Genomic DNA, 16,736 nt, shown 5'->3' on the forward strand with positions numbered 1-16,736 from the left:
TAGTGGCCATTGCGACTCCTCTATAGTTCTTGGCAATATGTCCTTTTCTTCCGAACTGGAAACAAGTGGCTTCTGCCTTTCCTGTCGGACATTCTCCAGAGTAGTGTCCCCTTTGCTTGCACTTGAAACACGTGACATTTGACTTGTTGCAAATCCCAGTATGCTTTTTACCACATATTCTGCAATCAGGTATAGGCGGTCGGATAATTCTTTGCTGATTCGGGGCTGGAAGTCGATTACCCATCCTCTGATTGCCCTGTTCTGGTCTCCTGAAGTTTACCTTTCCCCGGGCTTGAAATCCCGGCCTTCTGTTGAAATGGTTCTGGGAATTTCCTGGTCCCTTCTCTTTCTGAGCTGCTTCACTCTCACCTTCAATGATCATGGCCTTCTGTACAATAGCTGTATAGGTCATCAGCTCAAACACTGCTACACTGCTACGAATCCATGGCTTCAATCCCTGCTGAAACCTCTTAGCTCGCTTTTCATCGGTATCGACCTGCTCAGGTACAAACCTTGCTAACTAAGTGAACTTGACTTCATAATCCGCGACCGATAGATTATCTTGCTTCAATTCCAGGAACTTGACCTCCATCTGATTCTTCATGAAGCGAGGAAAATATTTCTCCAGGTAAAGATCAGTGAATCTATCCCAGGTCACCACACCTTCCCCTTCCAAAGTTTTCTTCGATTCCCACCAGTAATTGGCTTCCCCTTTCAGAAAGTAGCTGGTAAAATCCGTTTTCTGTTCTTCCTCAACTTTCACCAACGTAAAAGCCTTTTCTATCTCCTTCAGCCGAGCTTTCGCCTTTGTAGGATCTGCGGAACCGGAAAATTCCGGAGGCTTTACCGATTGGAATTGCTTGAAAGTAACTACAGGTGCTGCTGGTGGTACTTGATGTTCTGGATGAGCGGCTTGTTGTAGCATTTGTTATTGAAACTGCTGATGTTGCTGCTGCATCTATTGCTGCATCATCAGCATCTGCTGTTGCATGAGATGAAACATCTGATCCATCTGATTATTATTGTTTTGGCCCTCAGTATTTCCGTTAGACGAGTCGGGTCGTACTTTTCTTTTGGGTGCCATATTTCTGATAATAAAACAATGGGTTCTTTTAATAACAATTTGCTAAACAGGTGTTATGGAAAAGAAACAGTCTTTATAATATTAAAATAATCGTTAAAACAGTTAATATGGGGAAAGAAAATAATTCATTAAATATCTAAATAAATGAGTAAAAACAGTGCGATATTTAAATAAATCAATTTAAAATAATTTTTAAATTTTGAAAACATAAAGGGTACAACATGATTATAAATAAAACAACATTTTAAAATATGCAACGGTAAAATAGTGAAATAAATGTAAATGATTAAATGACTGGAAAAAAATAAAATAAAGAAAACGTGAAAAAGTTCATCTTATATATATAGGTAGAACACCAGCTGCAGGTGTCAATGCTTGATACAAAAGTCTATAATGTGTCAGTCGTACTGCTACTGCTATCAGTCAAAACTAGTAGCTACACTCATACAAACTAGTCATACAATACTACGCTGCCTTTATCTACAGATATATACAAGATACAACACTCCTCCATCTTCTAAGATGAGAATCCTGGTTGCACACGGCTCAGCTCCTCCTGCAAAGCCTTTAACACTGCCTCTGTAAGTCTCATCGCCCTGCGGTATGCTGCCTCTGCACTAATGTCCTGCTGCCTCAAGTCAATAAGCTCCTGAGAACCAACCATGTGGATCTGGCGTAGTCTCTCTTTTAAGATGTAGTCTGGGTGAAGTGCTCGTATTGGACCGTCCTCCTGTGTCTCAAATAACCCGAGGATCTCTCTATACTGATCCTGCCATCTAACCCTCTCCTCTCTCTCTGACAGGGTACCACTGATATGTAACTGTATGATGCTCACGAAGATCTATACGGGAACTTTGAGAAGGCAATGGTACTGGTTCATCCACTACTACCTCATCCATAAATTCTGGCTGCGGGAACTGGTATACTCCGGGCACAGGGGCATAGATAGCTAGTAGTGCAGGAAACAAAATAGGCTGCTCCATGGGTGCATATACCGGTGGCTCTAACTCTGGCTCCGTCTGTGGAATCTCTGGAATCTCAAACTGTGGCACAGGAACCTGTGGCTCTAAGTCCTCCCACTGTGGAATGTCAACCATGTAAGAAACATCAAACATCGGGAACTCTAATGGTGGAAAATCAGGTATCTCCGGCTCAAAATAAGGGAAATAATCGACAAAGTCTGTTACCTCTGGTGGAGGGGGTATCTCTGGTGCTGGTCCAGGTGGCAATGGTGGAGGTGGTGGTAATGGAGGAAAAATCTACACTGATGCTGGGGCTAGTACTAGTGCTGCTATTGGGTTTGACTCAGTCCGCTCCGTAGAGGATGACGAAGAAGCCATCTAACATACATAATAATAATAACACAAGAACAATCAAATCATAATCCTAAAACTCATAACTTCTAATTACATAAACAAATAACCTTAAGATTCTTACTTCTATCCTATATGACCTTCCTATCTTATCTTAATCCTAATGTTCTTGTTTTCAAGGGTCAAAACCTATGCTCTGATGCCAACTATAACACCCTCCAAATCTGGGGTATAGATTTGGGGCATTATTAATAACAACTACAAACTAAACTTGCAAAAGCGGAATATAAATATAATAATTACCCCGAACTACTGCAATTCATGATCTTTTAAGGTTAAGAGTTGAAAACAGGAATGACACACTAACTTTATTGCAAACCAGTTTAAAAACAATCTGTCTCAAGAACTCTCTTTATTACAAAACTTTATTCTATTTACATCTCAAACTAAACAACTTTTATTCAACTCAACACTACTACTTATCCTGTTACACCTGATCTGGTAGCTCAAAACTCTCTTCTGGAATAGGGAGGTACACTCTTGGTATAAGAGGGTCCCGCCTCCTGACTCGCTTCTTGACTATGTGGGTCCTGATGGGTTTCATTCTTTACCTTAACTGAAAAACAATAGGAATAACAATAAAAAGGGGATGAGCCAAAATTGCTCAACAAGCCTACAACAATATATATAATATAAAGGAAAAGAATAAGTGAACCGGTAACCCGCTGGTTTGAATAACCAACTGAAATTATACAGAATAATAAATTGCCATTACTAGCGAGTGCCAAATAAATCAAGACTGGAGACAGGAACCAACATATGCACTATAACCCGCTGATCAGTCAGGATACAGTGCGGATCTATACCGAACTGCATAGACCCAACCAACATAAGGAGTACTCAGGCAACTATGGCCTATTAATTAAAGGTATGGGTAATGCCCAGCCCGTATCGTAACCATCCAGTCCAAAGCTTAGCATCTGGAACAATTGGAATGCTTTTGATGTATCCCAACATCAGGATATATCATAGTATATCTAACAAGGGTAGAAGTATTGGAATAAGAATAGAGGATTCAATAAAATGGGAGAAATCGAGAATCGAAATGAAATAGAAATAAGAATCAATAGATGTGTATCAATGTATATGAACAAGAATTATCAAAGTGTAACTGATATGTAAAATGGGGTATATTTCACTATTCTGAATTTAGAATAGGGGAAAAACTTGCCTTGCGCGTACTTAACATGTTTTAACTCACCGCCTTCTATCTTCTGTTTGATCTGCCTTGCTGATACTGAATCAATCATAGAAAGATAGTCATTCAGATAACTTACTATATACGCGTATCTTGAATTGATACTACGCAACCCTCTCAATTTACCCATGTGTTTCCATCTGACTCGCATATATACATATATAATTATATGGCACATAAGATTCACATAATCACGTAAGGCATATAACACATAAAACACATAATTGATTTTTGGACTTATAAATATTTTTAGAATCGACACTAAACTCATACTTGTATTAACTAACCCTATTTGATTTTATTATAATTTTTCGGGATTTATTTGACTTTATTCTTCCCCTAATAGGGCTTATAAATAATTAACTATAACAAGACTACTCTCGTCCGGAAAAATTATGACCTTCAATTATTTTTATTGGATTCGTTTTATTTTTATGAGTTTAAGGGTCTTCGTTTCACTTAAATCGGACCAACGGTTTAATTATTATGAATTAAAAAAGATTTAATTAATTAATAATTAATTATAATTAATTAATTATAATTAATTAATCCTTAATTATATTTTTTAATTATTAATTAATAATTATTGTATTTTAAAATAATTAATCCCTAATTATTAGGATTAATTACAGTTATTTACAAATTATTATCACTTACTCGATTAGATCGATTATTTATAAATAACCAATCGATACAATTAGCTGATACGTTATTTATCGAATAAATAATTATTACTCGAATCATAATCTAACTCAACGATCAACTACTCGTATAAATACGAGATACTCGCATTCTTCGAATAATTATCGAACTATTGTTATTATTATTATATCTTATACAATTAATTAATTAATTATCAGTATTTAATTATTCGATACGAATAATCATTACGACACTCTTCGAATAAATTAGTTATCGCTCGAATACTAATTCCAACTTATCGAAACACTACTCGTATAAATACGAGTTACTCGCAATATTCAACTAATTAACGAATTATTATTCATATTATTCGATTACTTTTAATCCTTATTTATTAATTAATTACGTAATTATTAATTAATTAAATAACTTTTAAATAATTAGATAAATAATTAAATAATTAAATAAATAACTAATTTCGAATTTCTAAATTAATAAAATAATTTAGAAATTATTAATAATAATTTTCAGAATTTAAATCTAATTTTTATTAGATTTATGGAATTAATAAAACTAATTTCTATTTTTATATAAATAAAATAAATAATTAAAATTTCAGAAACATGAATCAGGAAATTAGATTGGGTTTTATTGGATCAAACCCGGGTAATTTTTTGGGTTGGAAACCGGGTTCACGGGTCGAAGTTCTGGTTATCGGGTTTTCAAGAACAGCCCACCGGCAACGACGCCGGTGAGTTTTCCGACGAATCAATCCGGCCAAAACACGGCGATTCCAGGTCGATTCTTCTGGGGTTTCTTTTGCTAACACTCCCAGGCCAACTTCCTTTCCTTCTTCATCGTCCTTCCGTCGAGAACGTAACCGGAAAGCTCAAGATCACGGCGGCGGCGTAAATTCTCTGGCGAGCACGAAACAGGGTCGATACAGCGTCGTTTGGTTCGATTCAAGCCTCTAATTCATTCAAAAATTTCATCAGCAATCCAACCATATCAATATCATGATCTAATAACCCTCGCAACGCACTCTCCGACCAAACCCAGAACTATTCCGGCCAAACTCCGTTTTGCTTCATTCGTACACAGAAAATTACAATCCATAGCTCAAAATAAAGCTTAAAGTATAAACAATCAAACCCCTATAACCACAACAACCTCAGATTCAAACAAATACAAAAACGAACTAATTAAAACTTACATAAACCCTAGAATAAGAACTAACACCTAGAGCAATCGTTTGTTCAATTAAATAGCACAAATAAACTGTAAACAAGTATATGAAACTATACCAAGTATCAAATTCAACCCAGAACCCCACAATAAAAAATCCCCAAATTCAGTTCATGAACCCTAAAATACAATTTGAAAATCGAGGCAACAAAACATGAAATTGATGATATGAATAGAAAGTAGAGATCGAGAGGATCATTTTGGTTACTCACATGAAAGATTTGAGCAACATAATCACTATGAATTCTGATGTTTAATTCTCTGCTTGAACTTCACCAACACTACTTGTTCTTGATTTTCTGATTTTTTTAATTATAATTAACTAATTAATTAATAATAAATCAGGTATTTAAAGTACTGAAAATAATACCCCTAAATAAAATTAAGGGGCTAATTACACATCTAATAAAAATATTTGGCCCCAATTTTTATAATTTTTGGGTATTAATTATGAATTTTTAAATATCCAATAAATACAAAATAAATTCTAAAAATTCCCAAAAATTATGAATATTACAAAAATGCAAAGAAAAATGATGTATGATAATTTCATAATCATATAAAAATAAAAATGTTATTTTTGTGGGGTTTTTGATACCCGAAGGGGTCCGGAAAAGTCATTTTTCGCGAAAAAGGTAAATTTGTAAAACGTCTAGGGGTTCAGAATAGCGATATGGTATAGGTCATTTTTGGCAAAATAGGACCAATGATTTTGTTTGGAATACGGGCTTTTAAAACACTGTTTGAGCTGTACGGGTTTTGATATAAACATATATAACTTACTATAAAACACTCAATAAATATCCAAAACACGTTCAGATCAAAACAGACAACACGTAGCACATAGCAATTAGGGTTTAATGATTCAACACATTTAATCACATAATAATACACATAATTTATCTTTATTATAATACAATACAAGTGTAATTTCTCGGTCGTTACACAAAGAATCACGATAATAAACTAGATCCTCTTTGCCTTGGTTGAATTTGTGCTCCTAGTTCTTCTCGTTGCCTCTCCTTAGTCTCCAATACGTGCTTGTTATTAAAAACATCTTATTTACACTTTATATATGTTGTAGAATCATCCTGGGCTTCAAACTCTCAAAATTCAAGTAGAAACAAAATTCTGAAATCCCGACTTGGCGCGGCCGCGCGCTGTCATTTTGCCAACCCGGCGCGGGCACGCGCAATCACAGTGCGGGCGCGCTGACATTCTGGAAAAAACTTTTATTTATGTTTTCTTGACTGGTTTGAGATGGCATTCCATGATCAAACTTCCTGGACACATTCCTAACACCAATTTAGCACCATAGCAATGCTAAATCTCCTGATTCCTTCAACTATGCCTGGAATGCAAAAATACTACAAAAACGCATCAAATACACAAATTTCTTGAGTTTAAAACATCAATTCAAGACTTTATAGAGCGTTTTAAGTGGATATAAATGTCACTTAACATTTCTTAGATGCAGATTATGCAGGTTATTAAATTGATAGAAAAAAGTACTACAAGAACCTGTCAATTTTTAGGAAACAAGCTAGTATCCTGGTTCAGTAAAAAGCAAAATTCAGTCTCTACTTCTATAGCTGAGGCTGAATATATTGCTGCTGGTAGCTGTTGTGCACATATTTTATGGATGAAAAATCAACTGTTGGACTATGGTCTATAGGTGAATAAGATTCCTATTTTCTGTGATAACACAAAGGCCATTGCAATTACTAAAAATCCAGTACAACATTCAAGGACCAAGCGCATTGACATCAAGTACCATTTTATTAGAGAGTGTGTCATGAATGGTACTGTGGAACTTCATTTTGTTCCAAGTGAGAAGCAACTTGCAGACATCTTTACCAAACCACTTAATGAATCCACCTTTACTAGGTTGGTAAGTGAGTTAGGTATGCTTAATTATTCTTAATTTGTTTTGATGTGTAAGCAAACTGTAATGCAGCCAGAGTAAAATTTGATTCTTCCTGTCAAAGATGAAATTCTGGCTAAGTTAGAATTTACATCTCGACGGATGTTCATTATTCGTTAAAAATGAAAATCCGTTGAAATAAATCATCGGTCGAAGTATCAATTATTACTCTGGGTACTTTTAATTCTTATCCGTCGAATTGCTACCAATCTTAGCCATTAATTCTAGGCATTATCCGTTGAATTTACTTACAGCCTGCAAGTATACTTCGATGGATAATCATTAGAATTTTGATAGTTTTCTTTATTTTTAAACGGCTATCTTGGGCTAATTTGATTGGTTACTTTATTTTACTTTTTAACTTTTGACAGTTTATTTCTGAGAAAGTATAAAACATTATTTCATTTTAATCTTTACTTTTATCTTTCTCAAGCAATTTCTCTAACTATTTCTTCTCCAAAGCAAAAACCTTCTTCTCTGCAATTACTCTTACTCTCAGCAATGGCACCAATAGTCAAGATCATGTCCCAATCTGGGTTTGTTTATGAAAAGAATAAATTCGTCGCACTAGTCAATAAGGAGATTGCTGCTTCTGAAGATTACCACAAAGTGATGGATTTCATTCGAAGTTGCAAACTGAAATATACTATGTTGGAGTCTCCTGTCATCTATTGTGAAGTGGTTGAGGAGATATGGACCACTGTTGTTTAGAACACAAATGACAAAATATTTACCTTCACTCTTAAAGGTAAAAACTATTGCATGAACAGTGATATAATTCGTGCCTGCTTTCAATTACCTGAGAATAATACACTAATTCCACACACAGACATAGATGTGAGCTCTATGCTCATTTCCATGGGCTATGCTTTTAACCCTGCCAAGCTAGGTGAGGTTAGGAGAAAAGGCCTCAGAAAGGAGTGGAGATTTCTCTGTGACTCTTTTATTAAAGTGTTTTCTGGTAAAGTTAGTAATTTTGATGTTGTGACTTACTCACTTGTAAACATGTTATATATGCTGCTTAGTGATAAGTATCATAACTTTAGTGAGTCTGACTTGTTTGAATTAGGTTATAAGTTAGGAGATATTAAAAAAAGACCTAGGAACATATATTATGCTAGATTCTTTATGTTTCTAGCTAACTTTGTTTCTGAGAATCTTATCATTGAGATCCCAACCAACAGGCTTGATTGTTGGGTTCAAGAAAGAAGAGTCATTGTTGACCTGAACAGGGAAAACAACCTCAGTGAGGTTCCTCTAATCTACCTGCCAATCATGGAGGGGCCTCAGGTAAGTGAGGTAAACACTACTATCCCTGCTACTTCTCTATCACAAATTTCTTTGCCAAAAACTGTGGCTATGGCATCTATTGTAGTGACCTAACAGGTGCCTACCCAAGCCACAAAATCAAATATTTCCAAATCCAAGTCTAAGAAAACCCACTCTAGTTTCTCTCAAAAGAAACCAGTTTCAAAATCTACCAAAACCAAAGAGGGGAGTGTGAAGGGAAGTGTGCCTGGTGAGGGATAGGGCGAACTTCAAAGAAACCCCAAGGATAAGGTGGGAGAGGGGTGTATAGCCAAGCTTAGCCACACTGCAGTTTCCCAACAAGCTGTAGTGCTTAATAAGGATTTAAGATCATTACTAGTTTAATCCTCCCAAAAGGATGTCATTATTGAAAAAAGCTCTCAACCAAGAGCACAGGCCAAGAGGCTTATGGACACAGACTCACCCCAAAATTACACTAGAAAGAAGAAATCTAAAACAATTGGGGATACATAGGGTGCACACACAGTGTAAACTGCAGTCAAAGACTCAGTTACAACACCTTCTCAAATTTAGTTTGATGTGGTTCCTATAAATGTGGAGTCACGACCAGAATATTTAATCATAGAAGCACCTCACACACAAAACTCACCCACAAATTCTTTGGGTGTGGACATGATTCACACATCAATTCCTGATTCTCCATCTTTAACTCTCATGGAGAAGCCAAAATCTACAACAAGTGAGCATCATCTTCTAGATGATTTGTTGGCTCACTTGCCATTTCTTTTTGATTCTACTGAGAAATTTGTGCCAAATCTCAAATAAATCACCACAGATTTTATAGTAGTTACTACCCCAAACTCTGTCATTTCTACTATCTCAACGGATATTATTCATCCGTTGACTAGTGATTGTATCTCGACGGATATGCTTAACAGCAGTCATCCGTTGAAACTCTCAACTACTACCTCGACGGATGTTTCTCATCCGTTGACTATCACTACACCACTTAAAATCTTAACTATTGTTACAAGTGCAGATGATCTAGTAGTTTTACAATCACTCCTAGGATTGAGGGAAGGGAGTGAACAGAGTGAGATGCTGAGTTGCTCTCAGGCAAAAGGAGAGGAAATGAGTGAAAATATGCAAGCTATTTCTTCCAGCTTGGCAAAAGTGAGTGAGTGGAGTCCCACCTCAGTAGGTGAAGGTGAGGGTGTGAGGGTGGGAAGCCAAGGGGAGACCTTAATGCAAGAAAATAGAGATCATGAGAGAAAAAGCAAGTACAGAAGATTGGGAAGAGCCCATTGTTAGTGAGTTAAGGGATGTCAATGAGGCTAAAAAGAAACAACTATTTCAACATAATTATGAAGCTATTTTAGACTCAGTTTCTTATGAAGCTGAGGCATTTACTCATCCTGTTCTAGCTTATCAAGTTTTGGCTGAACTAACAATGTGGCTACTGAGAGAATTCTTAACTTTATGTACACAACTGCCTCAATGCAAAGGGCCAAGGATGCAATCACTGCCATGCCTTCCACATCTAGTGATGATTTTGAATATGCCGATGACTCAATTGGGAAAGGCATGAACATAGGGGCAGATGCAGATATTCTATCATGGATGATGCACAAGGAATGCTCTTACCCACATATCCAATCCACAATATTCAAGCTTATTCATGACACCCAAATAGCAATTCAAGTATCCACAAGTACCAGCACCAAGAGTTTACCTAAAGCTTACCTGGAATCTCTTCAACTACACAAGATACAGGCTCTCAAACAAAGAAAGGATGTGGATGCTCTAAAGCAAGAAATTTCTGAAGTCAAACAAGACTTTGTAGCAAGGTTGGATGCTAGGCTTCCTAACACCATAATGACAGAAAAAGCTCAAAAGCTAAGGAAGGAAGCTGATTTCAACAGGAAGGTTGAGGACATGGATTCAAGACTGACAAATATGGAGAAATCAATGGCCAAGATACTCACAAATCAGGAAACTCAAACAAGTCTACTACAACAGTTGGTGGATGCCCAAACCTCAAACTCTGCTCAATTTGATGCTAACAAAAAGGGGGACAAAGTCTCTATCATTCAAGTTAGCCAAGGAGAGTTAGCTAGTGGGGGGGAGAACGTGCTCAACATAAATGTCAGCAAGGTAATAGTTCCAACAATTTCCTTCACAAAGCGACCAATGCTTGACAACATTGACTTAAGCAATATAGCAGCAGTTGAATTGGAGTTGAATGAAAAATGGAAGAATCTTGAAGAAAACATCAAGAAAAAATTTGGTCCAATTGAGAAACAAGAAAAAGTCTTTTCTCATTTCTCTCAATTGAGACCAATTTCAGCAATTGACATGAGCTTATTGAACATGAAAAGAGGACGACCCTCATCAATCAAATCTCCAAAGGCCAATGTGATTTTTCAGCCAAAGAGAAATTATCCAAAGAACTCATACAAAAATCCATTGGACCTGGCCTATGAAACTCCCAAGATCGATGAGAAGAAGCTGCTTGGAAGTTCTATTGCTTTCCTCAAAGATCCCAGAGATTCAGTGCTAAAGAAAAGAATTGATAAAATCTAGAGGAATGGCAAATTAATCTGTGTAGTGGCTGGACATCCATAGTTTGCAGAGGCTAAGAAAGAAGAAAAGGTAAGGCTCAAACAACAACAAAAGCAAGCTGCTTTAAATGCCAAGAACCAAGCTAAGGATCCTGCAACCATAGATCATGTAATGCACATTGTGACAGCTGAGACTCATATTGAAGAAAAGAAAGCAGAATCAAAGCAGATTAAGAAAATGAGATACAAGCTAAAACCAAAGAGGAAGCTGGATTTTGATGAAGATAAGGATGAATATATGCCAACCCAATCTACTACTTCAAGTCAAACAACCAAACCTACATTGAAAGAGGCTGAATTCAAGGTTAATCCTGATATGAATTTCCTTGGTGAACCCATAATTCCCAAGAATGAACCTATAGATTGGGATAGTCTACATCTTCCTGATCTAAACATTCCAATCCTATCTAAGATAAAGAAGACAAAGAAAAGAGCAATCAAGAAAGTCAAACTTGTTAGACTTCAATCCAAATCATTGGCCAAACCCAAACAAACTGTCAACAACGGAGATCAACTCTTCATTTTTGACATCAAAGAATTCTCAGACATAAATCTTTATCTGGATGAGCTATAAGAAGTTAGAGCTATTGATGCTTACTAACATCTCCCAGAAAGATTAGTTTTCAGGTACAAGGGTGGAAAAGAGATGACTTGGCCTCTTCACAGGATTCTCAGTGAAGGCTATTCTGTTTTGGTAAAGATTTTCTCCTCAATAAAGAAGAATTTTGGATTCAACATTGTTGCCAAGAAAATGGTACTGAACAAAATTGAGGAGATAAGGAATAGCTGCAGAGGACCAAATACACTCCCAAGAGTCCTAACAATTCCATACACATGAAGTAGAGTGCATTTGAGGCCTTATTGGTTGATGGAGTTCAAGGATGAAAAATGCACCAGAAAATTCTTAAGGCTGGAAGATCAGCTAAAAATTTCAAGTAATGAAACTCTCATGTAGATGCAAGAAATGCTGGATCAGACAAATGAAGATGAATCTGAATTCTACAGGCAACTCCAACACCAGATTGAAGAAAATAATGTGAAATTGGGAAAGAAGTTTAGGCAGTCAAGGAAATAAGCTAAATTTGCTCAGTCTAGAGCAGCACCTTGAAAATGACTTGCGATTCTCTACAAACCTTCCTCTGTAAGATTTTTCAATAAATTGCAGCACTTGTTAATTTTATCTATTGTAATTCAGTCTGTATTCATAGGGTGTTTTATTATCATCAAGTTTTTCTTAATTTATGCCTACAATTCCAGTAGAGATAAATTGGGGGAGATTGTTAGGAATATGTTGTGTACTTGATGATAAGTTAAAACAAAACACTTAGTAGATTTAATTTAGTGAATTGTAGCTTTCAACGGATGATCACTTTTACATCCGTTGAAAGGGTAACTTATGTATTAATAAGTTTAGTAGCATATTTCTGCATATTGTAATGCCTTAAAGAACTAGATGTTGTCGAATATTTTAAGTCATGTTGACTACTAGATTGATATGCAAGATAGGTTGGCTAATTGTAAATATTAGACGCCTTGTAATCTTGTATAAATAAAATGAAGTCAACTGCTATGAAGATAATCTCAACGGATGTTCCACAAGCATTCAATGGATGATCAACTAAAGTCTCAACGGATGATCAACTAGACTCTCAATGGATGATCCAACAAAGTCTCAACGGATGATCCCACAAAGTTTCAACGGATGATCTAACTGAGTTCCAATGGATGAACAAGTTCAAAAGAGTAGTTGATAGTGACTTGACAGTCACATGCATTGATTGTATGCAAATGGAATGTGGCAGCCTATTTATAGGTTTTAGAGAACAAAGAAGTATTTCCATTTCCATGCTAAATTGAAGATATTCAAAGATATTGGATTGAGAAATGAAGGAGCATGAAATTAGACTAGAAACATTTTATCTTATTTGTTTGCCTTTTTATGATGTAACTTGGTGATATATAAACCAAGTGTAGCAAGTACAAAAATAAGGAAGTAATAAAGCAATTACTAGAGAAATAGACAAAGCCATTTCTATTAAGAATTTCTCTGTTCTTGTAAGTTCAACTTGTAAGCAGTTGCGTGCAAACTTTGCATCACGGAGTTCTCATATTAATATATATCTCTGGTGGAAAAGCTCAATCCCCCAGAAAGTTTTTAAATACTTGTATTTGATTACTTTGTGTTTGATTTCTTCAATACTTTCATTCTGCACTTTAGCTAAATCAAACACTGTTATATATTTATAGTAGAACAGTTCTTAAAATTGAAAAAGTAGCCAGAATTGCATTCAACCCCCCTTCTGTAATTTTTTGTTAGATTGTTTGAAAATAACATAGTGTAAGTTCTATTATATAAAGTTGTTTATATACATATATAGAGTCAAATTCTATGGAGACCTCGGAGACTACCTATGTTATGCAATCAAAACACTGTCAATATATATTATTTTGTGAACTATTTTTATGAATATCACTAATTCATTAAATTTGTTGAAGATCATTTAAGTTTATTAAGTATAATGTATATGTTCTGCAATTTGGACAAATATTCTGCAAACTAAACATGTTTCGTAGAATAAAATATTTTGTAATATTGTACATGCAGTACATGTATGATGTTCAAGATTTTAAATAAAATAATGATCATTGTAGAACATAATTCGCAAAATAATACGTTTTGCAGTGTTTTTATGCAAGATTTTAGTTGCTGAACATAAGTGGTCTCCGTGGTCTCCAACAAAAACGTGGTATCCATATAACTTGAATCCATACATATAATATAAATGTGTTATGTTGCGCCTAGTATACTTCATTTCAAATTTATACTAGCGGGTTTAGTTTTGAGTTTTGAAATTATTGAAAAGAGTTTTAAAAGGAAGAATAAAAAAATACTTGTGGAATTTGGATTTCTTGTTTCTAGAACTGTAACTTGAAAAGATCTTGGATTAGTTTTGGGGTCACAGATGTTATTTTTCAATTGTTAAGAACTATTTATTGTTAAACAGGTTACTTTGGATTGAGGTTTTATCGTGACGACCAAATCCTCTAACCCCGGATTTGGGAGCGTTTACATTAAGAATGATTTTCGTCTTGGAGAGTTCAAATGACTTCAAAGGACGGTAATTCTTTAAAAAAGAAAATGTGATTTGAAATTCTAAGCATTTTTTTCAATATAAAGGTTTTCAGTGAAGTCCTAAAGAACAGAGGCGTAAATGGACGTGTAATAACGATCCAACCAAGTGTATGGAGTTCGGATATAGCCCGAACCGTTATGTAAATGGAGATAGACCAGTATATAAGAAGGTCGATATAGTTCCTTAGATACCATTATGACTAGATGGAGGTCAGTACGGGCTGATCACCCGTATCATATTTGTAATTTTATATACTCCAATCCCTGTTTATTAAAAGCTTTCATAAAGTATGCTTATGCAAAATATCTATTATAGATGAATGCGATTAGAGTTTGATTTTAAAAGAAAAATTGAAAGATTTGGAAAGTTTATGATCGGAAAGATTTAAATTAGAAATGTTTAAACCAAGTTACCCGTTCTTCTCAAAACCTCACTTAAACTCTGAATACTCAAAACCTGTGATATTGTGACTTAGTTGTTACTGCCAAGTTGTTAGTTAGATCTGTTATTTAGTTACTTGTTGAGCCTTCTAGCTCATATCGTTTTGTGTTGAGCTAACCTTGGCAGATAAGCAAGAGATGACGATATTTAGGCGTTCAGCTCAGGTAAAAGCCTTGATGAGAGAAGCGATTGTAATCTTGTGGAGTTTCAGATATAGTTGGGTTATCTGGCACTTCCAAGTCGGAATTGTAAAACTTTAAATTTCTAAAGGTTGTAAAATTATATATTCTTGGTCAGTAGTTGTATCTTGTTTCATACCTTATATTGTGTAGATCCTTATAATTTTTTGGGGGTTTTATATTATTTAATTATGAACCATTTATTATATAAGGTGTAGTGGGTTCTTAATCTTAACCCCAAATTTGAGGGTGTCACAGTTACGATCAATTCTCTTACCCCGGATTTGGGGGCGTAACATATATGCAATATTATAATATCATGTATTATATTAAAAATACATATACATTTTTTTATAAATATATTTATAATTATTATTAATAATTAATTAAAAATTTATATGTGTCGAAGTCATGTTTGACATCATTCAAATTTAATTTACATTTTTTAAAGAGTGCATTTTTTTAAAAAAGTGCATTTTTTAAAGAGTGCATTTTGAATTAACGGATATCTTATCTCTAATTCAAACTTCAGATACAGCAAGTCACATTTTTTTTAATAAAGGAAATTTCATTAATTAGAAAACTCAGAAGGTAACATCTCCACCAACATGTCTGGAGGAGACATAAAACAATTGAAGCTATTTAACAAACATGGAACTCTAGCCATCAAATGCGCAACCCTGTTTGCCTTCTTTTTCACGTGAAACACGGATAAATCAGCTCGGTTCTTGAACTTCATTTTACACTCATCAAGGATATGACCCACTTCTAGTTAATACGACTCAGCATTTTTTCAAGCTTGCACCACCATCCGAGAATCGCTCTCAATAATAACATTATGAACTCCGATAATATCAATCTACTGAATTGCTTCTAGCATGCCCTTGGCTTCTGCTTTCATAACTGAGACCTCGCCTGCAACTTTCATAACCTTGCCCATAACAAAGACACCAGCATCATTGCGAAGAACCATTCCCAGCGTGAACATTCCTTCTCCTTTGTATAGCGACGCGTCCACGTTTAACTTATACTGCCCTTGCAAAGGAGGCCGCCACACTACTTGATTCTCCTTAGATGGATCGACTGCATAAACAAGACCTGGATATCTCCATCTGTTCGCTTCTTGCCAGTCATGCACTTGCCTACTACTCAAATTAATAGTAATCGCGGGAGATATGATTTTCCCCTCCCAATTTTTTTTGTTCCTCGAAAACCAAATACCTGACAGCACAATGGCCATCTTTTGGATATTATCTGCATTTTCCTTGTTAATCACATCTAGCAACCAGCTCGAGGCATACTCTACATCACTCATATCAAAGCTTAATCCTACTTTCTGCTAGCTTTCTACAGCAAATAAGCATTCAAAGAATAGGTGATGAACATGCTCAATGTCAATCCTACACATGGGGCACATAATAGTAGTCTCAACACCTTTTCCCCTTAGTAAGTTCCGAACTGGAATGTTATTCCTGCAAAATCGCCACATAAACACCCCGAGCTTGTCAGAAACCTGCATATTCAACAACTTATTCCAACCTTGAGACTCAATGTTATTGTCAATACTAATATTCTGAGACGCCCAGTACATGTATCCTGATTTAACAGTGTAAAAACCTTTATTCG

The 16,736-nt window shown here is 35.5% G+C and overlaps 1 protein-coding gene across 1 annotated transcript; it reads right to left on the reverse strand.

Annotated features, from left to right (window-relative positions):
• Positions 1-15,969: 15,969 nt before the first annotated feature.
• Positions 15,970-16,425, reverse strand: LOC141679974 (uncharacterized). Its single transcript, XM_074486323.1, has one exon. It carries the CDS (start codon positions 16,423-16,425, stop codon positions 15,970-15,972), a length of 456 nt encoding a protein of 151 aa, XP_074342424.1.
• Positions 16,426-16,736: the final 311 nt, after the last annotated feature.

The sequence above is a fragment of the Apium graveolens genome, chromosome 8 (genome assembly GCF_009905375.1).
Source record: "Apium graveolens cultivar Ventura chromosome 8, ASM990537v1, whole genome shotgun sequence".
NCBI lineage: Eukaryota > Viridiplantae > Streptophyta > Magnoliopsida > Apiales > Apiaceae > Apium > Apium graveolens.

Bases quoted from the DNA above. Each gene is read 5' to 3' on its own strand.
- LOC141679974 (XM_074486323.1), bottom strand. From the start codon at position 16,425: ATGAGTGATGTAGAGTATGCCTCGAGCTGGTTGCTAGATGTGATTAAC.